Source organism: Tinamus guttatus, unplaced genomic scaffold (assembly GCF_059628265.1).
Source record: "Tinamus guttatus ecotype Peru unplaced genomic scaffold, ASM5962826v1 Tinamus_guttatus_pri_ptg000089l, whole genome shotgun sequence".
Classification (NCBI taxonomy): Eukaryota; Metazoa; Chordata; class Aves; order Tinamiformes; family Tinamidae; genus Tinamus; species Tinamus guttatus.
In genome coordinates, this window is record NW_028288623.1 from 2,783,053 (window position 1) to 2,810,919 (window position 27,867).

The 27,867-nt window shown below is 41.1% G+C and overlaps 1 protein-coding gene across 1 annotated transcript; it reads right to left on the minus strand.

The window, feature by feature from the left end:
• On the minus strand, nt 1-27,743 carry RTF1 (RTF1 homolog, Paf1/RNA polymerase II complex component). Its single transcript, XM_088520496.1, has 18 exons — nt 27,641-27,743; nt 25,646-25,756; nt 17,570-17,717; nt 15,892-16,096; nt 13,125-13,239; nt 11,408-11,519; nt 10,455-10,590; nt 9,685-9,862; nt 8,435-8,517; nt 7,245-7,332; nt 7,050-7,157; nt 6,389-6,466; nt 5,047-5,168; nt 4,632-4,689; nt 3,970-4,047; nt 2,771-2,866; nt 2,362-2,473; nt 1-850 (listed from the first exon to the last, which is right to left on the minus strand). Exons 1-18 carry the CDS (start codon nt 27,716-27,718, stop codon nt 744-746), a joined length of 2,013 nt encoding a protein of 670 aa, XP_088376622.1. The 5' UTR covers nt 27,719-27,743; the 3' UTR covers nt 1-743.
• Nucleotides 27,744-27,867: the final 124 nt, after the last annotated feature.

The window sequence follows — 27,867 nt, forward strand, 5'->3', positions numbered from 1 at the left end:
AAAAAGGAATATGAAGTTAAACAGCTATATCAGCCAAGCCATTTTAGTAAGAAGAATCACATTTAATGAATTTCTTTCTTGCAATTTCAGATGCTCAAGTACAGCTGGTAGAAATTCAAAACAGCCGTAAAGAACTGTGACAGACAGATACAAATAGTACTGCAGCTTAAAAATGATAAAAAACACCTGAAAAAAAGTCACACAACCCTCCCAAAAAATTTACACTTTGAACCTAAGCCAGTTTTTGAAGATTCCCTTCTCCAGAGCTAGGATGAAGGAGGAAGAGGAGGAAGAAAGTGCAGATGACCTTCCAGCCACAAAGGTCTTGCGCCACTGTTTATTCACCGTGCCTGTGGTGGTAGGTAAGGGGAGATCACCAAGTGCTGATTCTGTGACCACCAAAAGAGATTCCTATGAAAATCCAGACCTCAGGCTAATACTGAACACAGAGTGGACCAACGAGCTGCATCAACAAATAAAAACAAAACTCAAACTAAAAGAAATGGGAGAACCCCAAATAGCACAGATCCACATTTGTGAGGGGGGCAGGAGGAAAGGGCAAAAAGGGAGGTCTATACAGTGAATAGTTGAATGGTTTATGTTACAGATGACTGGCAGTTTTAAAGAGTCTCTTCCCAGCTCCATTGCTGCTCCAACCCAGATGGGAGAACTGAAAGGGGAGGAAGAAAAGGTAGGACATCATCATGGAGCATGCAGGATCAGAAGCAGCAGAGTGGGCATGCTCAAATAAGCCCCCTCCTCTTTTTGTAGTCCTCCAAGTTCAATGATCGCCGAGGGGCACCATCTTTTGCTGGTGGAGCCTTGGAGGTGATGGCCAGCGCCTTAGACTCTGTTAGGGATAGGAGAAGAGTGAGAACCAAAGTACATGGAAACTATGAATTTTTAGTTTTTGCTCACCACGATAATACATTCGGCTTCTCTGGAAAGCATCAATTTAAATCTTCAGTTAAGTCAGACAGTTTACAGTTAAAGACATTCAGTTCTGACTACATTTATTTGTCCTGCTTCCTGCCAATATACTTCCGCTTCTTAAGAGAGAACTGCTCAGCAGCACTTAGAGAACAACACAGATAGGGCTTTCAGGCTGAATTCTGGGATCTCTCTTATCCCATGAGCAGCAAGGACAAGAGATACAGGTAATATGGGGACAGAATTCAGACCTTCTGCATGCTCTAACCAAGCCCCAGATTATTCTCCTGTTAAGAAAGGAGGCTACACAAAGTGAGATGCCCAAACACTGTTCTGTCTGATAAAAATCAGCCATACTTAAACCTTTGCCTATGCCTCTTTCGCATTCTTACCTTCTCAGCACCAGATAGACTCAGCTTTCCGAGTCTATCATTTGCCTAATTCTCAGCTGCTTTACAACCCTGATGCTCATAATTTTCACTACCTCCACACCACTTCAGGAATTTTCTTCCTACTCTACACACTCCTAGGCCCAAAAATCCAGGCTTGATCTAGTTTGGATTTAACCCTCCTACTACTTCTTGACCTGGTTTTTAAGTCTCTGTGAACTCCTACAGCCGATTAACTAAATTGCTGCCCTCCAAGGATTCTCAGTTCCAATCCCTCCAGCAACACAAGGATGCTCATGAGTCTAATTGCACTGCTATACTCCCATGCTTTCCCTCCACTAGAAGAGTGTTTTTTCAGACTCCAAACTCTTCTTCCCACAGATCTCAGGCCCTCAAAGTCAAGATGAAGAATAGTAGGAAGGGTCAGCAAGTTCAAGCAGGGAATGAAGGTATGCTTGTGGTCCCCCTCAAATTTTCCTTTAGAATTATCTCTGTTACCAAAGTTTGGAAGCAGCAACTTGGTATAAGCAGGTTCAAAACCAAATAAAATATTTTATCCACATAGCATGTGGATAGACTATGAAATAAGACATTACAAATAGCAAATGCTTCAAGATCTGTCTTCAAAAGCAAGTAGGTGAATTCATAGAGCAAGTATAAAGGATGATATCAAGGTAGATTGTCTTATTAAATAAGACATCAACTGTTCCTCAAGGGTTATCTGGCCAGATACTGTAGACTAGAATATACTGGGAAATTCTTCATTCCTTTTTCCCCTCCACACACCCAGAGCAAGGATACTGAGCTATACATGCTTTCAGTCTAATATGGCATAATTGTTCTTATCTTCTTAATGGATAAACACTAGAACACATACCACCCCTCCTCCCTGCCATCCACCACCACCCCAAAATTCAATGTACTTGCCAAGGCCATAAACAGAGACCTTGTTCCCATCTCCAGATCCATTACTGATTTGTATTGTGAGGCAACTGAGCTCCACAACACTGATGACCTTCCCAAATACAAGTGAAACACCTACCTGAGCTGGGAACTTGAAGATCAATCTTTACATCAAAGTCATGCACTTTAAAAAGATCTTCTGAGAGGTCACTGGCTGATTTAGAGTTCACATCTTTATCTTTCCCCTGACCCTGAAATAAAAGCTACAGGTAAATAATCAGCCCATATACGTCCAAATAAATGTCATGTAGGAGCAATTCCTCCCACTCCTGTCATACACATATTAAGTTTCACTTTCTTATTGCTGAGAAATCAAATTTTCTTTCCCCAAGGAAAAAAAAAAGTTGTTCTTTTTCTGCAATAATGCTCTACAGGATACTATTTCTAGAACTGCAGTATGCACATTTAGTATTAGTCATAGACTTGTAGAGTCAAATGCTGCCAGTGAGGGGTGGGGAAATGCAGTAGATCCAGAAAGGGTAACTTGCCTTACTCATGTCCTTTGGAGCATCTGGTAATACACCAGATCCATATTTTGCATTTAGCTGTGCGAGGATGGCAGCTTGGACAGCAGGATCTCTGGACTGTAAGAAGGGAAGAAGAAAAGAAGAAAGAATTAGAATAGTGAAAACTATAGAAGACTAGTCATTTTGTTAAGAAACTGTTCACATCTATGATTTACAACCTCCTAAGGCTTTAGACTCAGTTACAGTCTTCAGGATCTCAGAGACAATTAAGATCATCCAGATACCTGTGCAGTGCATCCAGTAGTGAGTACTGGATAAAAGCCATCCTCCAGAGAGGCTTCATTTTGAGAGGAGAAATACATTACTTCTTGATATGGTTTGTTCCTGTGACTGATCTTAATGCTAACCTTCAAAGCACATGCTTTTAGCTAGAACATTCTACTAGAGAAAAATCTTTAAGAGACTCTTCTTTTTAAGGTAATAGTTGTACACCATAATAAAGCTACTCAACTGTGATTCTTTTTATTAAACATTTAATTCAAGCATTGCAATGAAGTAAGTTTTCTATCACTTTATCCACTGATGGAGACTGATAAGAGCCAACCCAATCTTTTTTTTTAAGATACTGGTATCAAAACTGCATACAAAACACCGGAAGAGGCTTGAACAAAGCCATATTGCTTAGAAGTAACAGTTGCTCACTCAGCCTGGATATCCACCATTGATATAGTTACAAAGCGCACTAGAACTTTGGCCACCATCACAGGTAAAGCTTTTGTTCAACTGCTTCACCCAGTCTCAAATGCTTAGTCTCCTTGCCAGACCTTTTCAGAAAAGTCTCAACTAACTAGAAGCAATATTCATAATTAAAGCAAGCTTTCTTCCCAATGGTAACTAGAAGAGCAAGTATACGTACAAGAACTCACTACAGAAATACAAATTGCAGCTTATTCTCTCTGTACCTACCCATGTCACTTACACCCTTCATGCTTTGCTACAGAAAAATGAATGTATTACTTTCTCCTTCTTTAGGGAAACAGATCGAGATGACTCGATTATATCCCACTCTGACTTCTGGAGGATTCATAGCACACGGCATAGTCAGGAACGATTACAAATATCGTCCCACTATTTTTCTTTTACTTTTTGCATTACATTGGTTCCTCCCTCTCTGCAAATTGCCTCGGTTGGTAATCAGTTGCCTTCAGTATTATACTCACATTAGAGACTATTGTGGGCTTACACTGCCGCCTAGTAAAGGGGTCCATTTGTTGATTTTTCATGCTGTGACTTTCAGCCTGAAGAAAAATACATGGTTTTGCACAGTTAGGTACCTGTACCCTTTTAAATCCTCCACAGCATATACCCACCCACATCCCAATTACATATGCCATCCAGGTCAGAGAATAAAACAAAACAACAACAAAAAAAACCAGCAATAGCATTACACACTAGAAAATGTCATACCCACAGTGCTAGGCTTTAGAGGGCAGGCTGCCTTATACAGCACAGAAAATAACTGCACAACTCTCAAGGCAAATGTTGGGCCTCAACTTTTGTTAACGAGATTATTTTTTCTCAAAAGCTCTAACACAGAGAACAGAATATTTTCTTTACTATTTTTTCATCTTAGGTCTGGTTTCTGATTCCTTTCCCAAGGAATGGGAGGGAACAGGGAGGGAACATTACTGTCTGTTACAGTCAATAATGTCCTGATAATTGAGCTGCTCAAAGAGATAAGCTATCTTCTTACAAAAATATCACTTGCTATTTGGAAAGATTTTGTGGGTTATGAATAAAGTAGAATAACTTCAGAATACAAATATCTGTTCATATTAATTCGTTTTTTCTTGTACAGAAAAATTCATTCAGCATTATTTACCACAAGAGCTTTCTCAGACTCCACAATATTCCATTCTCTATTCCTCTGGTTGATGTAACTGCAAAAAATAGATAGATAGGTATCATGTAACAAGCTCTACACAACAAAATGCCTGACAACATTCTCACAGCTTTAATGTGATCATGAATTCGCTAATTACTCTTATTGCAACACAACTGCTACCTGGAGTTCAGGAAACAGCGTTTGTATTTTTGATGTTTTAACTGAATGACACATAAAAAAAAGCAAGTGGAGAGACAAACACTAGAAGAGCTATCATGACACATACTTCAGGAATATATCATACAGGAAAGAGAAGTCAAGACTTTCCAATTAACTCACTACTGCACTAGATCTTCTCACTGTGTATCCTGATTGATGCTGTTTCAGAAAGCTCCCAGTATCTGTTTCTCACCTGATAGCAGAAATGTTTTTTGTTCGTTGACGATCCAAAGCTTCTGCTCTCTCCTCAAGTTCGTTAAGCTGATCTTGAATCTGTTTGGCCTTATCTTGGTCCCCCAAATCCTCAGCCATGGCCTTCAATCAAACAGTAACTCATTAGGCATAATTCTTCAGTACAGAGCTAGTCAGAGAAATGAGGGACAGATCCACGAAACCTCCAGCTAAGCCTATTCCAGCCGCAAGTGCTCCACAACATACAGTAAGAATTTAACAAAGAGCTAAACTGTATGTTAAACTGTACTTATAGATGGAAACAAATAATAATAATAAAAAAACCACACACACACAAAACACAAACCCTTAAAACTGCTCAAGACTTAGGAACACCAGTCCCACCATCAGTAGGAGAAATAACCACTCAGATAATTGAAGTTATAGCTTGAAATTACTACTACAAATTAAAATGTAATCCTGACATTACCAGCCCAGGAAGAGAGTTGTTATTTCTGCAACTGTCAGTGCCCCTTACTTTGGAGGGCCTCAATCTCTCTAGCGCAACACCAGACCAATAAGAGTAGCTTGCAATGCCACCTGGTGACAATGGGAGCTATTGCAGCCTTCCACAACAGAAAATTTGCATAGTTGTGCACAATAAAATGGTGACAAAGCAATACAGTTAAGGCAAAGAACATAACCGCTTTGTTTTCATCATATTAGAAGTATGACTGGTTTGGAAACTGTCTGCACAAGCAAACAAAAAAAAAAGCTATACCAGTTTTTATTTGCAGAGATACTTATAACTGCTCTTTTATTTGACTTCTGGGCTCAGACTTCTCAAGTAGACTACTCTAAGCCCTGCACTGCTAATTCTGTTCATTCCAGGAGACTTATGTGTAAGATCAGTCCAGTGGCAAGTAAATATTTTAGTAATGTATTCTTTTCGATACAAATTACCACTCTCCACCTCAAAAGTGGCAATTCAGTCATACTGCATAAGGAATAGTTCAATGTATGCCCCCTTTTTTTTTTCTTTTTCTTCAAAAATGAAATTGAAGGAATTTAACTTTCAGTTGATTCTTAGAGATACTCTGCAGAAAAGTGAGTTCCTACATCAAACCAACTTAAGAGCTTCTTGTCCAAAAGACACAAAAAGGGGATAATTGCTCATAGTGAAAGAAAGTAATAGCTTAAACTGGGTACTAAGTGTTCTGAACCCAGCAATAAGCCTTGAAGCCAGCCTTTTAGTTGCATACTTAAAGTCAAGCTTACTGCTGACTACTGCCAAAATTCAGTTTAACTCTATTTCTTCAAAAATCAGACTGCATTAAGCTTGCAGGCAACATCTCATCTCTCACCTTCTCCTTCAAAAGCTGAGTTTTCTTCATGGCATAATTTGGAGGAGCTTTCCTGAACCTTTCCTTCTCTTTCACAATCTGCAAGATGTGAAGAAAATGACAAAGATATGCTGTTATTAAAGAATTATTTCTGTATGTGGTCACTAAAAATAACAGATAAGTACCACCTAAAAAAAAAAAAAAAAAAAAGTTACTGCCACAGAATTTTACTCATGCAAATTAAAGATGCAGCAGAGAAAAAGCAACTTGGTAATGAATTATAGCTCCATTCCCCTCATTTATGACCATTTTATTAAGAAAGTCTGCCGCTAATCGCATCTGGTCAGTATTGAGCAAGTAAGAAGCTGCAGAAACCATGATAACTACATTTGCTGTGACACTGGTAGCTTTTCAGATCTTGAAAATGAGGTCATTTTACTCAAGTTGGGAGCTCAGAGCTCTGCAAGACAAGTTTGTAATGAGGGAACAGGGGGTCAAGTAAAGCTAGAGCACTGAACAAGAGCTGGATCACACTTGATCCAGTTACTTGACTTCATATCAAGCCTTTTATTTCTTTTTGGTAAGTAGATACCCTGACCACTTGGCTTTGGAAGAACTAATGCTCTGCTCCAAGTTCCTATTACCTCTGAGCACTGCCATAACCCCACTAAAACACATTTACCTCCTCAATGTCCTGGTCATTGAACTTGTAGTTGAGAGCTTCTTTGATGGACACTTCCTTCTTGTTTATCTCATCTAGTGTCGGTAGCTGCATCCCAGCAGAGAACATCTAAGTATAGATGAAAGAGGTTACTCTCCACTTGAAATATCCTTGGCATAAGGCTTCCGGGAAGACACTGAATTCTGGCAAACTTACCGCTTCCTTCCACTTCATGAACTCACTTTCAGTAAATTCCTGATTTGAGACAAACTCCAAACGAAATACACGCTGGTCACTGCCATGCCTGCAATAAATAATAATAATAATAAATAAATAAATAACACACAATATGTCTGATGGTAGAGTGCTGTGTTTTGGATCTATAGGTGGAGCATCTGAGAAACCTAAAAGCAGCCTAGAGAGAACAGGGGCACTCTTCTGGCTGATGTGCTATTTCAAACAAGTCAACCATCATTTAAGAGCTTTAGACAGATATTAGTACAAAGCGGCAATAAGTCTGTAGGAGATAGTATCCAGCTGTGGCAGTAATAGCTCCAGCAGGAGACAAACACACCTAAAACACCTAAACTTTATAGATCCTACTCTGTGACCCAATGCTGAAGTAAATCCCTATCTAATTTCACATTCATCAGCAAGCAAAGAGCCAAAAATCATAAAAGATTATGTTCTGCTGAGTACTTCTTTTGGCACTACCAGCTAAATTACTACGAGTAAACACTACCAAAACTAGCTGTCATGGTGCAAAATTTAATTTAAACACAAAGCACTCTCTCGTGAGAGTGTAAGCCCAAGAAGCTATTGAATATCACGATGCATTTAAGACTCTCTTCTGTTACTCCAAGGATGCACCCATGTCTATTCCCTACACACATTCCTGCTTCATCCAAATAGTTAACCTCTCGTTAACTGCATTAGCCTACACCTTGTGATTTTCATAATAGCCGTAAGCATGATTGAGAAATCTGATGCTAAATTCAGATTCTTCCCTCCAAAACACTGTTCATGTTGTAATACAATATAGGTGGTAATACAAATAGGTGGTTCGTTCTGATGCAAGCGATACATTTCTAGCACCCAATTTTAATAATGGTGGCAAAGAGAAAAGAATATGGCAAAGCCCAACAGGTACATACAGATAATTCTAGGTTACCAAAGCAAATGAAGTGCTCTGATGTCAGCACAATCACAGATCCCCAAACAAGACCTGTCAATTCACCATGTCTCAAGGGGGAAAAAGGACTTTTAAACAGAAAGTGTCATAGCAAGACCCACTCTCCTGCTTAGCTCTCATCTCCAAATCACCCATGGAACATCACATGCTTAAAAACCAGAACCACCACCAACCAACCAATTCATGAACTGTGAGGATTACTTTGGTATCTTACCTCAACTGTAGTCCTTTGTTTGTCCGGGTACCACCAAGCTGGTAAACTTTTGCAGTCTCTACCACACCAGTTATTTCAGCTACCTGTACAACAAAGAAAAAAAAACATATGAGAGAATGAGAGTCTCGTTTTGCTCCTAGAACATATTTAAGTCCTTTCACTAGGGATCAGAAAACTTAATCCAAGTAACAATTCCAACTACACCAAGGAAAGAACCACTTTTCAGTGTGTATTGTCAGGTACTAAATTAGTTGCTTCAAATACCTTTGAGTTGGCAAGTTATAAAAATTCCATCAAGCTTTTAGATAATACATGATCTCAGTTCTGACTTCCTACCAAGTAATGTGCACCTTCCTACATTTCCTATTACCTTGTCAACTGAGTACCTTGGTTTTGGTTAAAGCATCTTTCAAATAAAACATTCTCAGTGCTGCTCACATACTAAACTCAGCTCCTCTGAGCACCTTTCTAAAGTAATTTCAGAGAATACTATTACATGCTACAATTGTGCAGTTACAGCAAAGAAGCAGAACAAAACTGCTTCTCAATTGCCATCTCTTTTGAAGAGCACGGATATACTAGAAATACTTCATAAAGTAAGAACTGAGACCATGCAAGACGAATAACTTGGGAGCATTCCCAGAAATAAGTAGTGAACGTTACTCATCCTTACTTGGTCAAAGCAGAGTCTGGAACTCTAGTTTGCAATACAGATGAAAAGGCAGGACAGCATGAACCAGAGCTGCAAGAACAGGCTTTCTTAGCACTCACTCACTCTCTCTCTCTCTCTCTCACTATATATAGTAAGCTATCTATCCCTCACAGTATATAGGATACATCCCTACATCTAAGAATGTATAAATCACTTTATATCACAATCTCTCTCCTTTCTCTCTCTCTATACACACACACACACATATACATACATATATATATATATATATATATAGCTAGATTTATCACTAACTGCATGGTATAAATTGACTTGATTTAAAGACCTATCAACCATTTCCACTTCTTCACCTAGCTGGTCCCAAAGATCAATTTGTTTTTAAAAAGTCTGCTACACTTCTTTTGCACCAATCATGCTTTCAGGTTATAATAAATCTTTTCATAATAATTAGCCAAATTACCACAGGTGCTTTTCCTGAGAATTGCTAAGTTGCAAATACTATGCCACAACATTATAAAATAATGAAATTACTAAATTATTAAATTATTATAGTGAAATATCTTGCAACTGAACTCACCCGATAAACAGGCTTACTATTGTGATTTCCTATGCCAATACGGACAAAGCAGCCAGTGACTGTCTTGGCAAAGAAAGGCATGTGACACCAGCGCTCCAGCTTGTGTCGCGATAACCGTACTCGGTTGAGTTCTTCAGGTAAGGACACTGGCTGCGATTTAGGAGGAATTTCTTCTTTTCTAGTTTGGGAAAGATGAAGGCAAAGTTTTTTTTAAAAAAAAGATGCTATCAAACAAAGGCATCTTGAGCAAGGTGCAGTGCAAGTGCCAACTATTTAAAATACTATTAAAGAGAATACAGTCAACCAGTGTATGATGAGTCACATACTTAAGTATAGCATTCAAGAAAAAAAGTCCAAATCAGATCCCTGGTGAGGGGACTTCTTACCCTCTGCTGCCACAAAACAAACAAAAATTTAGATGCACCAAGGCACCATGTGGCAAATGCCTCAAAATACACAGGCACTGTTCCAACCTCTTACTGGCGTGCCAGGCTATGACTTGCATGGATTCTGCACTACTAAACTGGGACCACACAAACCTGTAAACAATTCCCACACATGAGTAGGAATCAAGGTAACAGCATGGAACGAAAGTCACAAACCAGTGCAACATATATCAGTCCCAGCTATGATTCAGAAGACACATCTGAACATTAAGTGTTCTGCAGGTGCCCAGTGGCAAAGCCACCGAAACAGCGATTTGCCCTCAAAGACTCTTCTCAAGCACTGCATGTCCACACAGAACAGATGGTTCTGCGTTTGCTGCTTACTCTTCTTCTTCATCAGAAGATGAGGACCTAGATGAGCGATCACTTTTCTCACTGGATTTATCATCTTCCTCCTCCTCTTCATCATCAGAGTACACTTCACTAGTTTTTAATGGCTGTTTCTTTGCAAGCAGTTCAGCTGGGGGAGGAAAGACAGAACAAAGACAGGCAAGCTGTGATTTTTGATGAAAGCTTCCTTTCAGAGCTGAAACTTTACTGCTCTATAAAAAAGGGGAAGCACAACCAGGTAACTGCTAATTGTATGTTTGAAAGACATGCCACATTTAAAGTCACCTGTAAGCTAAGCACTCCACTGTATATATTCAAGCAAAGAAGTCAGAGTATCCAAAAACATCTTAAACATCAACTGTACTTATCTTCAAATAGTTTCTCAACTTAACTGCAACTAGCAATAAAAGATGGACATAACAACTGGGTACAACTATTATGAACAGATAGTTCACTTAATTTTGTGAGGGGAAAAAAAACAATCTGGTTAAGACAACTGAAATCCAGCAGAAAGACAGGGTTGCATCAATAGTTTGACAGGAAGGACAAGATGATGCGACAGTGACAAAACAAGCAAATGCAGTCACAGCAGCACAAGTATAATAAATACTGTTTGGCTGGTAAACAAATTAGATAGAAGTTTCTGTTAAGTGACTAGTTCAGACACATGAACTGAATATTACTAAGTGCCACTCAATGTACTGCAGAGAGCCTCCTTCTCTCCCTTATGCCCCCCATCATTCCTTAGGAGAGGTGGGAAAACAATACAAATAGACATAAAAGTGACAAATGATACCCTAGGTGCTCCAAGATTAGGTATATTTGTCACAAGACCAAAGAACACACAGATATGGAGTTCATTCACTCCAAGATATGCCAAGTTCAGGATCGTAGCCTTAATTACAAGGAGGAAAGAAGTCACAATAAACAACAAAAGGTTCTCATACCTGTTCTGTTCTTCCGCTTCTCTCTCTCTGCTTTTAGCTCCTCCATTGCCTGAGATTTCTTGTCTAGTTTCTCATCCCGCTTTGATCGCCGCTCTTTGTTGTGCGACATGACCTGAAAAATACGCACAGAAAGTGCCTCAATACGAATGCACAATTCAAAAATCAAAATTAAAAACATGGCTGTTTGCATATTTTGAAAACTTCGAATGGAAGTCATGAAAACCTCATTTCTGAAGGTTTTTTTCCCCTCAAGTTCTTGCTTTTCCAAGGGCTAGGAAGTGTGAATCTCCCTGCATCACATTTGTTTTCTCTACTTAGCACCGAAAGCAATAAACTTATTTTATCTTCAGCATTCCTATTACCAAGCTTTAATCTCAAAGCTCTTCCTTAAAGTTAAAAACTGACCTGAGAAATAAAATGGAAGTAATTCTGTGAGTCCATGAACTCATGAGGAAAACCTGAAAAAATTGTTCTCTTTGTTTTTTCCTTCTGCAAGGCCAATTTAAGACCTCTGTTTTCATTCACTAGCAAAAGAAAGTCAGAAAAGTTCAGGTAAAAATACTCAATGTAGAAATAAATTTCTGTGCAAAATCTGCAATATGCATCCAAATCCCGTATTTTGTTCCCTTTTTAATATTTTCTGTTACTAACATGTCTACTAGAATATCAAGGAAGACAGAATGAATCTTCTACAATAAGCACTGTTTCCAGTCATTTGAAATAAGTCAAGGTTATTTCTGGAAGGCACCATAAAATAACTTGGAATATTTTATCTACATATATAGATATATATGCAGTTAAGAGATAGCTAGATAAGAATCCCTCCACTTAACAGATGCCTGAGGGAAAACTCATCTCATATAGCTTGATTCAAGTGGTAGACAGACATCTACTTCACCAGAAGAAAACATGGGTCAAACTGCCCCCTGGAGATGCCCTGTTCTATTGCACAGAGACACAAGTGAAAACGAGTGTGAACAACCACCTAGGTCTTAGATGGTTAAAGTTAGGCAAGATGAAACCCTTCCCATGCTGGGAATCGAACTGTCCAAACTCTCTTAATAGAGAAGGGAGAGATCTTAGCATAACAGCTCAGCCATTTGAAACTGCACTTCAGTTACATGGGCCTCACCCCAGAAACTGGCATTGCCCTCTTTCTACAGGAGATGGAGAAGAAAACACACACACAAAAATATGGAACTATTTACTTCTGTTTCTCCTAAATTTCAAGTTTCTCCTTACACCTGTAGCAGCAGAAACTAAATATTCTTTATACTCTATGCTACTCGGCTTCCCCAAAAAGTATTTCTGGCCTTCTCTCTCTCTCTCCCAAATCTTTCACTTGTAAGACCAGTGTATGAAGTGCTTGAGACTAACTGCTAAAAGACTGATTAAAATATAAGAAACTGCAGCAGCTTTCCTTCCTCTTCTCATATGGAAGGGTCATCATAGCAACTAGAGCTCTAGCTGCAACCTTTTTTTCATTTTCACTGGAAGGAGTTATCAGTGCACCTCTCAGCAAGCCAAACATGTCAATCTCCTTAAGTGAACTGAAAAAGTTAATGATAGTTGAAACACATAAATGAACCAAAATCTGACTTGGCCCCTATGTTGTCTGACATTTCTAACAGAAAGTGTCATGGGCAGGGAGAGGCAGCATCCAGTTTCTATTGTCACAGAAGAGGGATTTGTTAATAAGGACAGTTTAATCTCCTACCTGGGATTCCTGGATCTGCGTGAGCTTTTTCTTCTCCTGCTCCTCTTCTTGCTTTTTCTTTTTCTCTTTCTTTTCTTTCTTTTTTGCCGTTTTTAGTTTTTTCTTGATTTCAAACCTGGCATCAAATGTTGAAGCAAAAAGAGCATATTATAGAATGCTCCTGCCCCAAGGAAGCAAAGTTTTATTCAAACAGGACCTCAGCCTCAGTTGTTAGGAGACTGCAGGAAACCCCCTCTGCTTGTCTGAGATCAGTGAGCCTTTAACCCTACCTCCTACACTGGCTGCTTTGCCCCCTTGAAGAGGAAAAATTAGATGAAGGGAAGCTAAGCCTAGAGAAGTGCAGGCTCACAGAAGACAGAAACTGGTCCTTATTCCATCTCCATCGCTGTCACTGCAGTGACCATGGCTCCTACTATAAAAACTATTCCATGCCATTTGAAAATCTCCAGCTAAAACTTAGTCATTTAAAGTCTCCTATCATGCTAACATTCTCCTGCTTAAACTCTACTTTTCTACTGGGACTGGTTTGTATATGAAAGACCACGAAGAAGCCATAGCTAGTCCCTCAGCAACTGCAGCACATTACAGCAGACCTAGGCACCTTCTGCAGTACAATTTAGGCACTTCTCTTTCTACCTTCACAAGAAAGAAGTCACCCTGAAAGTCACTATATTCAGAAAAAAAATAACAATTTGACTAGAACTACCCTGGGACACTGCAGCAGGGGCTGATCATTGCTTTAGTGATGTGCGTGCATGAACAAAACTGACTTACAATAACTGAAATTCAAAATGTGTTATCCATAAACACATTATACAAGAAGAATAGTCCTTTACTCCTGCATTATGGTGACTAGAAGCTAAAGTGCCAGATTTGTTGCCCCTTGAGCCTTTTAACATGCTGCATAACGGAGAGCCCAGGCACCGCATCACACGCGCTGCTTGCTGCACACAGCAGAGCACACGCAGAGACCGGGTCCTGAAGATTTGACTTACCAGAAAGCAACACCCCTTGTCCCTTCAGCTCTACCTGCCAACCCCTCTACACAGAACAGGCCAGACTTGTTTAAGATTAGATCAGTAACTCAAGCCTAGATTGTTTAGCTTCTTCCTATCAAATATTCTCAGACTGCTCATTTTGAAAGAAAAAAAAAAAATCAGTTGCTTTGCAACTGAGACAGCAATTCAAAAATATGATGGCCTATCTGATCTAAATGCTATCTTTCATCCATTCTGATTCTTTTGAGGAGAGCAACAGAATAAAGAAAACTTTGAAAATAGTATTAAAAGCACAAACAGTCAGAGCTCTTGTTATGGCTTGGAGAAATTTGACAGTCTGACAGTCCATTGTACTGGCATGATTCACTAGACAGATGCCAGTCCTCCAGATGAATTTCTCAGTAAAAAGTAAAAACAAAAAAAAATCTTCTGAGAAATTTATCAGTAAAAAGTAGAGAAAGTCATTGAAAAGGAAGAAGCTGCAAAGCTTGCTCCATATAAGCCACAGGTTTTATGCTGGAGATTATAGAATCATAGAATGCTTAGGGTTGGAAGGGACCTCTAGAGATCATCTAGTCCAACCCCCCTGCACACGCAGGGTCACCTAGAGCACGTGGCACAGGACTGCGTCCAAGCGGGTTTTGAAGATCTCCAGAGAAGGAGACTCTACAACCTCTCTGGGCAGCCTGTTCCACACTCTGTCACCCTCACTGTTAAAGAATTTTTCCTTAAGTTCCTGTGGAACTTTTGATGCTTCAGTTTGTGGCCATTATCTCTAGTTCTGTCAGTGGCCACCACTGAAAAAAGAGACCAGCACCACTGTAAAGAAATGGAAAGAAATGGAAAGAAATTTATGTAGCTACAGTGGAGCCAGCTGACAGGACAGCATCCTAACGAAACAAACCCAGCACAATTCCAAGACAGAAACCCTTGAATAAACCCTTGAAAATGATAGTCCAAGACCACTGCTCCCCATTTCCACATTTCTCTGTAAGGTCCCCAACCAGCTTTAAACCCCTGCAGAGATGACCCATGCGTTGCTCTGCACTTTACCCTTGCATTTAAACAGTTGCACAAGCTCAAATCCACACTGAACTTTGTCTGAACCATATTTTTCTGAAGTATCAACATATGACAAAGTGCAGAGCAGTGGGGAGAGAGGGAATGATATCCTACTGACTGCCTGGCATCTAGTAACTGAAACAGTAATAGCTGCGATTGTGGCCAACAGACCCACATGTATTCAACAGCAGGGAAGCTTTCAAAAGCCTGCTTGTACAGTACAGAATGCAGGCTACATACTTCTAGGAAAGCTATAAGGAATATTTATTTACACACACATACAAAATGATAAAAAACAAGCAAACAAAAAAACACCACAAAGTTTGAATCACATTTAGAGCGCTGACTGTTTGCAGCCTTTTAAATTAAGAATTGAGGAGAAATACAGACAGGCTATCTGTAGAAAATTAGATCAAGTATTCTGCTGGAGAATATTTATCCTAAAAGGAACAGGGTAGTCCCATCTCTCAATTCCCTGTCCTGTGATATTTATGAATCAAAAATTGCAACATGCTAGGTGCATGTCAAAGAAGCAATAAAAATATACGTTTCAGACTGATATACACAGGCTATGCAATACCTCGCTGTTAATGTTGCTGTAAGGATTTTCAAAAATTTAACCGAATAGTGCATTGAGAAGTTCTTAGTTAAAATATTGTCTACACAACAGCCTCTATGAATTTCCAATCAAATATTAACAAACTCACCTTCTCTTTAGCACTTCTCTCTTCTCTATCCGGTTAAACAACTCCTGCTCTCTCTCCTTCTCTGTCATTTGTTCCAGTCGAGCTCGGTCTTCCTCATCGCCCATGAGATCTTCCCCATAGCCATCATGGAACTCCTCATCTTCAGATGAGGAATCTGAATCTGAGCTAGACGAGGAGCTGTTGCTTTCTGAGTCAGACACTTCTCCTGAAACAAAACAAACAAATCACAAGACAGTCAGATTTACCAGGGGCAAAGCCCAACTCTTCAGTGTGGCATACGTACAGGGATATCAATAATGAACTTTACACTCCGACTGTACTAAAAGCACACATATGACAACTAAAGTCAGGAAGAAATACTTAATTGCTATATGATGTGCATGCTCCAAAGACAGAAATAGGAAGGATGAAGATTATCAACTACATATGAACACAAAGTGGGTCAGAAAGTAAAAATTCTTAGTAGACCAAGCAACTTAAAAGCCCTTTTGCTTAGTGTTGAAGATCACATTTCTATGCCAACACACTTGTGTTGCTCAGAAGCGGCTTGCACTTATCTAACTTTACACGTGGGCACACACCTCACATGGCACTATGAGCCCCGTCACTACTCAGAACAATCCGAAGAGGCAAAGTTTCTCATCTGAAGATTGTAGTTGTATCAATTGTTATCCCCCACGGTAAGGTTGAAACAGGCAACCCTCAGAACTGGCAAAGACAAGACACCAGGGGCACTACTGTAAAACACCCTTCCCCATGTTCCCATCAGCACAGGAAACAGCATCTGCCTGTGACTATCGAGTCACACCACCTTTCAGTCTGACCCCAGCCCAAGTGCTTTATCTCACATTACACCAAATCACAAAAGCATAGATATTGGGATTCTTTTCTCCAGTTTCATTCTAGTCTCAGTACTTCTGGAAATCTTCCAGCTTTGAGATCTGACTTCATATGTACTTACAAGTAAAGATTCACTCACTTCATGCTTCAATCTGTCACAACTGTGACAAGTTACATAAAATTGCAGGCTTCTTCATGTTCTTTCTTATTACTTTTTAGTATCCACTGAAATAATAAATCACCACCCACAAACCTACATAGTCATGATGAAACCAGGAAAGAAAGCAGGAACTTAACCTGGCATAAGAACAGATTCAATGCTCATATTAAAAAAAAAAAAAAAAAAAAAAAAAAGTATAGTCGTGATTTTTCTTCTTCAGTTTCAGTAAAAACATGGGAGAGTTCTGATTTGGAGCAATCCTGAAAATTTATCTCCCATTTGTACCATACACTCTATTCACCTTTCCCTTCATTATCGCAGAAAGTTTGAAAAGGAAAAGGCATCAGTGGGAATAAAAAGGTACACACTACAGGTAGGACAAGCCAGAAAAAGAGCGAAGAATTTTCTACTAGAAAGTCAAATAATTAAATGCTATGAATTCTTCTGCTGAAGCAGTACTGCAAATTTAATGAAGTACTTATGGCAGGACTAAAGTGAATTATATACTTTGAGGCGAACTTCAAACCATGCCAAGTCTGGAAGTCATACAGACTTCTCGTAACAAAGGAAGCTCTTTAAAAATAACCTTTGACATCACCATTTTTTTTACTCTTCAGTGTGAAATGACATAACTTCAGGAGAGTTGCCCTGTAAGTAGAGGCACATGTGTTATCTTACCCTCTTCAGGCGCCGAACTCTCAGCTGAGCTGTCTTTATCCGAGCTGCCTGAAGAGGCAGCTTTGTTGGTCTGTTTCTTCATGGCTCCTTTCTTCTCTGCCTTGCCCGCTTTTCCCTTCTTTTTGTTTTTAGAACCTCCAACTGTCCACTGCAAGGAAAGATACCATGAGATAGGAACACCGCTCTCCCCACTCCAAAACTTTGGAGTAAAAATGAATGAGAAATAGTTGAATGCCTAACAGAAAAAATAAATAAATAAATAAATAATATATATATATATATGTGTGTGTGTGTATATATAAATAAAAGGGGGAAGAAAATGGGGATGAAAACCAATGGAAACTATGCGTAACTTGCTTTCATAAGTGTAAGCCAACAGGTAGTAGGATACTCTTTTAGAAATAACTCAAGATTCAGGGTCTGTAATACCCAATAGAATAAAAAATGCTAGGAAAATAAGTTTAAATAACTCCACAACTGTACTTGTAAAGTTTTGCTTCCGTTTCCTACTATTAAACAGAAGCTGCAACAGATGTGCTTCCAAAACCAGTTAATTCAAGAACAGATTTTTGATTTCCACAAGGGCACACCAATTACATTCCAAAAGTCTTCCAGAAATTTGTTTTAACAAAAGTACAAAACATCTGTATTTATGCAACAGAAATACTTGCTCGGACTACAGTGCCACTGACTGCACCTCTGTAGAGTGCACAAGCTGGACTCAAATGTCTGATCTTAATTTTCTCCTAACATCCTATTCTCAGTAATCTCAGACTGCAGCTTCCACAAGCAGCACATATACCACATGCAGCAGTAACTTTAAACACCAGGCACCCAGGAGAAGAGGTAGGGTTTATCTCAGCATTATTTCTTTCCAGAAGTGTTAATTGTCCCAACTATCCCAGAGGAGAACAGAACAGTTTAGGATTATCTATGCTTGACTTAAGTCTTAGAAATGTTCAGTACCTTACTATCTCTCCTAGAAGTTTGCCAAATTGAAAATGCTTAGGAATAAGACAGTTTATTTTTTAGGTAAACATGTTTAAAATATTCTCTTCCTCATACCAGTTGTTCACGTACAGAGTCTACTCAAGAATAATACTAATTTGAACATCCTATTTATACTATATCAACAGCATAGCTATTCCGACTGGAGAGAGGGGGTTAGGGGAGGCGGGGGGTGGGGGGGAAGGGTCTTCCATCTGACTTCAAGGGTACAAATCTCAGTTCTCACCCAATTCCCTTTCTGGGGCATGAATCAAAATCCATCCCTCCAGCTAGTAAACAACCCAAATTTGCCTTTCTCTTCTGACCAAGTAGGCACTGCCTTTAAGATGTTTAGATACCAGAGTCACTTGAAGGAAACTCAGCTGTTTAGTTAGAAGCTACTGCTTGATATACTGATACCACTGGAATTACCTTTTGTCCCGTCAGACTCAGTCTTGTACCTGCCACATCATCTTTAAGCGTCACCTGTGCATTTAAACTATTGAGTTAAAGAGTAGGCAGAAGTTCACTTCTGAGCTAAGAATACAGCCACCTTTTCTGAGCCTTTCATTGCAATCTATGCCCTGTGCAGTTACTCCAATCTGTTATGCTACATAGGATCAGTGAGAAATTCTGCAGAGAAAGCACATGAATGTACATCAGCCTGAACTTGCAATCAAGTCTTTATTGGCTTCATGTTTTACTTGTTGAACGTTATGACATACAAGCTACTTAGCTTCACCGGTATTGCCAATATTTCTATGCCCCCATAAAACAGTTAAGAACAAGCTGGTACTCAGTCCAAATCTGCTCAAAGCTCAATGCAGAGCCCTGCATGGCAGGGATTTACAGGTGCTTCCTCCCAGAGCTCTGCCACTTCTTTCCTTTTCACTGCTCGAGCATGGAGTTCTATCTTGCCTCAGTGTGTACTTTGGCAAGAAAGAGGTGCAGAAAAAGCCATGTTGCACCCCCACAATAACTATGCCATGCTGAGATCAGATGAGAATAGAGGATTTCAATAAAATATTTAATAGTCATAGGTATATGTGCCACAGATCACTGTTCTCAGTCTTTCCCTCAAAGAGAATTGGGGCAAGAATATAAGCCCAGAAGATGGGTTCAGAAGAGAAAAGAGCAAGATATGGCCTCTTGAATCAAGAGGTCTGCCCTAACCTTGGAAGCTTTACTTTGGTTCCTATTCAGGATAATCTCCGCCCGAGGATTTCACTGTTCTGTTTATGCAGACAACCACTTCACCTCTAAAGTGAGATAACTGGTTGCCATCTCCTAGTTCTAGTACTACCAACAAAACCAGTTTCTTCCCTGTCTGTCTGTGGTGTTTCAGCGGGTCACACAACTGCAAGTCTTCCAAGAATACCTGGTCATTCTTGCTGCCACTACAGGACAGAATAAGAGTTGAGGAAGTCTTGAGGACAAATAATTAAAGCCAGGACGCACACAGTTCTGGGCTCTTAGGCTCATGGCTTGCTCTTTTGCTGGATCAAGGCAACAATATGCAAGAACCATCAAGTGGTATTTGGACACTGAAAGACTGTTCTGTATTATTCAGAGCAAGACTAGCTGGCATCAGACCTCCTCTTACATCAGAGAAAGAGGTAACTGAGATTAGCAGATCTGGGAAAGAGACAACACGGGAAAGTCACGAGTTGCCTGGCAACCCACAGCCCAAATCAGAGTCCTGGCCCCTTCCCCAAGCTCTAGTATACCAGCAGGAACAAGAAAGGCAACAATATATTTGCACACCACATCAAGTGAAAATGTGCACCCAGGTACGGTCAGCAGCATTTGTTTACTCTGTTTCACTTCCCTTCTTGCATCTCTCACAGTAAACAGTAACCATAGTTCCCAAAACCTGTTCTCCACTGCAGCTTCTCCAGGCTCTCTTCCATGTCCCACATAAGCAGAGCCAGGCAACACGTCTCACATACCGTCCATGACTATAATACACCCTTTAACAGCCCCTCTGTGCAACGCTGCCTCCTTGGCCACCACCATCTACGGTTCCAGATGCAGCAAGTTAACAGACACACATGGAAGTGCCATTAACACCACTTTCTGTTTGCTGTTTGGTGCTACCAAACAACAGTGCTCTACAGTTCAGGCACAGGAAGTAGCCAGAAGAGTATTTCAATAGTTGCTTCTTGCTTCAAAAGTTTGCCGTGCTAATCACCTAAATGCTTCCCAAACAAACCCAAGCTAAGCTGCACTACTCAGAATGGACTGCCAGTAACAAAAAGCCATTAGAAACCTGACCAATTTAAAAGTCTATTTCTGCAAAAGCAACTACCCACAATCACTGAGGAAAATCTGCAAATCTGGAACATATTCCCACTGGGGAGATGAAGTGAGACGAGGGGGTGGGAGAGAGGGAGACATGACAACAACCTGGAAGCTCCAACAGTGTAGAACACAGGAGAATTGCTTTGCCCTATTGCTCATATGGTCACTATTTTCTGCTATTCACACAGTGTCTAAATCACCCAAAGTTTTCCTTTGCAAGTAGTGGGTATTTCCCCAGCTTTTTCAAAGACTTAGCTATCTGCAGAAATGCACAGATAAGGTAACCAGCCTGGCCTTACCATATCCTTCCCTCCTGGATATGTCTTTTATAAGCAGAAAGCAAATTATAAGCCACAATATCAAAGCAAAACAGGTCTTTTACCAATGTGCTCCTTTCCTGGGCCAGATAAACTTACCTGTCATGCCATAAGAGGCCAAAGGTAGAAAACATTAGGCCAGCTTGCAAACTTTCATTCACTCTTCTGCATTAATACAGAGAAGACAAAAGGCAGCCCTCCAGGCGGTCTGAATCTGCAGTTCCAGACTGTTTGAAGACAACAGCAGGCAGTACAGATTGATACACAGATAAGAAAGAGCTTACTCTTTCCAGACTATCTCAGAACTAGAACTCCAGAGACAGCCCTCCAAGACCTACAAGGAAGAAAAGACTCTCCTCCTCCTACTACTACCACCACCAACCAGCAAAGATTAGCCAGGCTAACATAGGTTTAACCACTTCTTGAATATTAGACCGTGCCTTACTTACACTATTACAGCTGGTTCCCAGCAAAAATTGCTCCCTAGATAGAAGAGAAATGTTCACTCAGTGAAAACAACGAAATACATAACCCACCATTTAATACTAATGCCTACATCAGCCTATTTCTGCGGTACCCTACTCTACCCACTCTTGCAGACTCATACCACATAACTCCCGGGGGCATGAGCTATTCCCACCCTACCTTGCATCTTAAAGAAAAAGAAATTTTTTTTACAGCACAAAAGAAAATATTTACAGTATTTTGTTCCCAGATGGTTCATATTGCTCCTTTCTGCATGTTAGCCTCCACACAGTTAACCTGCACTATTCAGATTTGCACTTGCACTTCGTGTGTTGGGGGTGGAGGGACACTTCTCTTCCATAAGGAAAGCTTTACTATTACGCATGTTAACAGTTAAAGGAAAGTCTTCAAGAAGATTTAAAGTTACAGAATATGCAGCCTATATAGCTGCTAAAAGAAGATAAAAACAAACAAACAAACAAACAACAACAACAAATCACACACTGCTTCAAACTTCTTAAGCTTGAAAATTGTATGGCTAAGACCTCTCAAGCCTGGAGAACCCACTCAGTTTTGGAGGCCTAATTAAGCAGTGCGACCAAACAAGAGCACAGAGGGAGGATGTTTACCACACTAACCTCTACAAACCCACAGAAAGCATCCCCCAAACAGATGGAAAACATTCAGTTTTCTGCTAATCTGTGGTTAGCCCAAGCACTCCTAACTTGAAATGCAGTAAGTAGATACAAAATTTTAAGCCCTTTCTCACAACAGAGGCATGAAGTCTCCCAGGCAAACTGCTCTTCAGGATCATCTTCCTTACTAGCGGCACAAACACTGCCCACCTCTTCCTGCATCTCTAAGCTCCCGATTAGATCTTTGACTATGCTGCTGCCCACTGAACTATTTGAAAACAAAGGCCTAAAAAGATTTTTTGCGCTAAACTCCAGCCTCGTACCAAGCACTTTTAACTTTTAATGTTCTGAAGGTATCTTCCACTGTCACCCCATGGTTCTTAAATGGCACAACCAAACCTTTTGCACAGATACAGTCAGCATTGGCATGAGTAGAAGCGTGCATCGTCTTAGACCAGCTTTGCTAGCACCAATTCACTTGGGAGAAACAAGTAAGACTGATAGCACTGTGCTTTTCATCCTAACCCACACAGATGTTACTGAAACTGTTGTAGATCATCTAAGTCTCATAGATTCTTTTGGTTGTACTATCACAGAGAGTAATTATGCCAGAATAAAACAGTGAGAATCCAGAATTAAGTGAATACAAGTAATGAACACAACCTACACAGTGTCTCCTATAAGCAGGTCGAGTAACTTTTCAGTGCACACAGACAACAGTCCCAGTGGTAGCGGCTAATATCAAACTGGCTACATGCAGCAGGATCAATAATTGGGCTTGGCGAGCTCATCACGGCCACAAGCTTCTCTACAAAGGAAGGAATCATCTGTCTCTACATCTTTGGGTCAAGTTCAGTGCATCTCTCTGGGAAGGTGGTGCTTCTTACTGCAAAGTCCCACGGGCCCCGCTTGTCACCCGAACAACAGTTCACAGTCAGCACAGTTACATTTACTCCAGAGATCCACCAGAACATGGTCCAGGGCATCCTTCCCACCTCGTTGCCCACAACTCATTTTCAGTCCCTTTGCCATGTGGTACAATTCAGACCACACATGTTCTTAAAAAGTTACATATGCCAGCACTGGCATCAGGAACATCTGATGTGGCCAGGGGCTTTTAACTGCATTCTCCTTGTGACACACAACACTAAGATTCACTGGAAACACTTAGGCTCCATTGCATAGATGAAAAAAGATTTATTGATACAATTATTCCATAATTCTAAAACACTATCTTCTTTACTTTCCACCCCTACACACCATTAGCAACTTTTTTTTTTTTTTTTACTAAGAGAATAACAGAATGCAGTGTTTGGCCACCGAAACAGAGATTTGGGCTCCTTTCTTGTATATAGAAAACAGAGAGAATATCCTGGAAGATTTAGCACTTTTCAGGAATCACAGAAGTTGTGCATACTGCAAGACTGTGTGGAAGCAAGTCTGTAAGATCAAGTACATTTGCCTATAGCATCCCTTTCCATGACTTAGCCCCTAGTCCACATCTTATTGCAAGTCCAGTAAGTTCATTTCAGCTTTCAGAACACCCCCTTGCCCTGAGTGTTGAGCAAACTTCAAAGCAACCACAAGAACACTGAGCAAAACTAAAGCTGTTCCAGGGGGAATACTGGGAAGGTTGTCCAGTCTAAGTACGTGTACAACGGAATGACTGGCAGAAGCATCAGAACCCAGCTTGCCTTGCTCTGCTCTAACAAAAAGCAGTTTGGAATGCGTATTTCTGGCACAGGAATAGAAGCAAGTGCCCCAATTACTTCTTTTCTAAAACTTCGCCTCTTGCTGTATGGAGGCTAGAGGGAACAGAGTATCAACTAGAAATGATACTCTGAGCTTTCTAATTTGTGCATCAGTTGCATATGGTGCAACAGAGATGCTACTTCATAGGTACAGACCTAGCAAGTGCAATCAGAACCAACCTAATCACTTGTTTTCCTGGTTATTTCATGAACAGAAACATTGCCATAGTCTACATATAACAGAAAGGTAGACCTTATTTATAGTTTTGCAAACCAAAAGAAAATGTTATTTATTCTGTCAGTTTTTAGAAATAAACACAAACCATCAGACTCTACCATCAAGGTGTTCGCCATGCTTAAGTCTTCATTTACAGACAAGTTGGTCTCCAAGCAGTTTAAAAGCTGAGCAGTGGCAGATCAAGACACACCAAGGGATAAACTTGAGCAATCACCTGATGACATACCTAACACCTATCTCATTCATATTTTCCTCTCTGCTTTTGTCTTCAGCATGTATTAGATAAAAGTCACTAAATGTAGTATCAAAACCATCAACTCTTCTCTTTTAAAGGTTGCCTGAAACAAAGTTTCAAATGTATCAATTTCAAATATGCCTCCGTAAGAAAACATTTACTGATACTGGAAGAGCTCTGCTGTATTCCCAAATGCTTAGCAGTTAATAGTTTATCTTTGTCTATGCTATTGGTTTTCAAGATGTCACAGAATAACCCTTTCTGTGGTTTCAGATCAAAGAGGAGAGAAAAAAAAATAAGATAAATAAAAAGAAACCTCTCTGCATTGTGGGGAAAGTTCACAGCCACATCTCCAGCACTTTAAGATAATGTTTTTATTTAAGGAGCTATGCGACCAGTTTGTCAGTCCTCTGTTTTAATGAGTCGATTTCATTTTTCACGTACTGATGAGCCCTTTTAACAAGCTCTAGAACCTAACACCAAGAACACATAACAAAAACACATCTAACAACTAAGCATTGCTACAGAACAAGTGGACAAAATTCTAGCATAAAGTAATTCTAAACTCTTGGTCTCTTCACTTTCTTCAAAAACCACTAAAAACACACTATATTGCACAATCAAATGATCAGACAAACAGTTTCAAATAGAGTTCTTTGAGAATCAAATTGGCTAAGCAGGACAGCTTCAGCACCTATAAAATAGTATCACCTGTCTTGGCCCTTCTCTCCTCTGAGAAAGGATGCTCTTCTAAACCTCAAGGGAGAGAGATTCTCTACTAAGGTCCAGCTTCAGCTGCCTTGCTGCATCTTCACCTAAATCAACACCAATGGCAGGCAGATCACCAAATCATTCAGAACATGGGATTAAACCCACAAACACTGCATTGAAGAGCCAATAAACTTTGCTATAGACATTCACACAATTTGTATGCAGTTACAACTTTAGGCTTGTTAATTACAAGAAAAGAAAAAACGTATTTCTGAGTACACTTCCTCAGGGTTTAATGAGCCTTCATCAGTTTCACTGAGGATCAATTCAACTTTATGAAGTCAGCACACCAAATATACTGGGTATACCTACATATATTCAACATATAGCCAGAATATAATCCACAGTAAATTCACCAGTAACACAACAAACTCACCTCATCATCACTATCTGATGTCTCGGAGTCTGAGGATGCTGTAGGTTTGCTCACAGGAGTTTCCTTCTCCTCAGAGTCACTGCGTTTCCGTTTGGCCAATGACAAAAGTTCCTGGTGTTAAAAAAATAAATAAATACATACATTTAAAAATTATGTCACTAGTTTTGCTAGTTCAGATCAGCGCATATACACCTTCTCTGTGATATTTGAGTGCATCTCAGCAACATGATTATCCCCACAGTCTAAAGAAGAAAAACAACACAAAATACTTTGTCACTCAACATCATGGCTGATATATTTAGCTACTCTTCCTTTTCACAGCCCCTAAATGCTGCAGAATGCACAGAGTGGGCATCAAGCTCGAAGTCTGTCAAACTATATATATATATATATATAAATATATATATATATAGTTTGACATATATATATATATATATATATATATATAAACTATATATAAAGCCGTTCTCCATCAAAAGGAAGCACCCTCCAAGGCAACACACAGCAGCACAAAAAACTAAATGGCTCACAAAATCCCATCATCTGCTGCTCATGGCTTCTTCAGAAGACAGCAGAATTAATATAAAATAAACACATTTTCTGAAGTTGCACTACTGCCTATCAGGTCCACGAAACACTCTGTATTCCTGCAAATTTTACTCTGTTGCTGTGAGCACAAGCCACACCAACTCACGTGGTCTTTTTGCAGAGTTTCCCTCTCACAAACATCTCTGAACAGTACTTCAACACAGCTTACCTGTCTGCATGGTAAATGAGAATATTTACCACAACTTTTATTCCAGCAGTTTTCCTTTTTCTCTTTTTACTCTTGTTCTTTCTGCTTTTGAAGACACTGTATTCAAAAGGCTCCTACTTCTTTGGTTCAACAAGCAGGATTGCCCCAGAAAGCTGTCAAACATTTGACCTACAGGGACCCCACTTGGCATATCCTCATAGCTAAATCACTGCACAAAAACACTTTCATCCCTGTGCGTGGAGACCCCTGCTGCTGCAAACACCACCACAGAGGAGGCAGCACGGATGGGCAGCTTTGATGCCACCACCTACTACCCAGGTACAGCTGCAGAAGGGTGTTTTTAGCAAACAAGGGAACAGACACAGAAGAAAGCGGCTATTCCTGCCATCGTTGATCTCCATCCCTGATTTTGTCAGGGATGACTCTAATTCTTAGGCTCTGGGGCAAGTTGAGAACTAATGTACCAGCAGCAAAAAGTTGTCAGCCCTGTAGACTGGAGAGAGATGTAGTAAGAAGGATCAGCATCAGTGCACACTTCTCTCCGATACACTTGGCTATTGGAGTCTCTGCATTTACTTTTCTAAGGCTCTAAGAAAGAAAGTTCTTGCAGGCATGAGGAAGGTTTTCCTTTTGGGACATAGTAAAACTTAGTGCATAAGGGAGCCCTAAAGGTCCAGCACATAAACCCTGTGGAATACCCAGGCTTCAGGACATCTAACCAGCCTGTTTCCTCAGGGCGCTCCCTACAGCCCATAAGGTACCTACAAGGGGCCTACAGGGTCTGTACGTACCACTCACACGGCACCGGGAGGGGCTGCTACTGCGGGAACAGAAGCAGTCCTGGCAGGATACCCCTCACACGGGGTTCCGACGAGACCAAACTGGCTCCAGACACGGCGCTTCCAGCCCCCGAGACCCGCAACTCGCTCCCCGCGCGGCACCCGCGGGCTCCGCGCCCCGGCAGCCTCCCCCGCCTCGCGGCGGGGTGCGGAGGCAGCGAGCCCCGCGGCGGGAGAGGCCCGGCCCGCTGCTCGGCACGGCCCCGCGCTGCGCGCCCGCCGCCAGCCCCGCGCCGCGGGCCGAGCCCGCCAGGCCGGAGCGGAGCAGGCCGGGCGCCGCGGGGCCCCGCGCCGCGATCCCGCCATGGCGGCGGGAGCAGGAGGGCGGCGGCGCCCCCCGCCGCTGGGGCGGAGAGCGCGGGCCCCGCGGCCGGGCCTCCCCGCCGCCGCGCCGCGCACCTGATCCAGGTTCTCCTCGCTGCCGCTGTCCTCGGTGTCGGAGTCGATGAGGACGCGGCCTTTCCGCTTCTTCACCATGGCGGGGCGGGCGGACGCCCGCCGGCAGCGGCGGCGCTGCGGAGGCTGCGGAGGCTGCGGGGGTGGCGGAGGTGGCGGCGGCGCGGCTCAGCTCGGCGCGGCTCCGCACGGCGCGGCTCGGCACAGCGCGGCGCTGCGCGGCGAGCGGC

What these genes read in the sequence shown, in the direction of transcription:
- RTF1 (XM_088520496.1), bottom strand. Translation starts at nt 27,718, where the DNA reads ATGGTGAAGAAGCGGAAAGGCCGCGTCCTCATCGACTCCGACACCGAG. An exon ending in GAGTTCGGCGCCTGAAGAGG is followed by an intron (nt 16,097 to 17,569) that starts GTAAGATAACAC and finishes GTTTTGTTTCAG; the next exon opens with GAGAAGTGTCTGACTCAGAA. An exon ending in AGAGAAGTGCTAAAGAGAAG is followed by an intron (nt 13,240 to 15,891) that starts GTGAGTTTGTTA and finishes ATTTGATGCCAG; the next exon opens with GTTTGAAATCAAGAAAAAAC.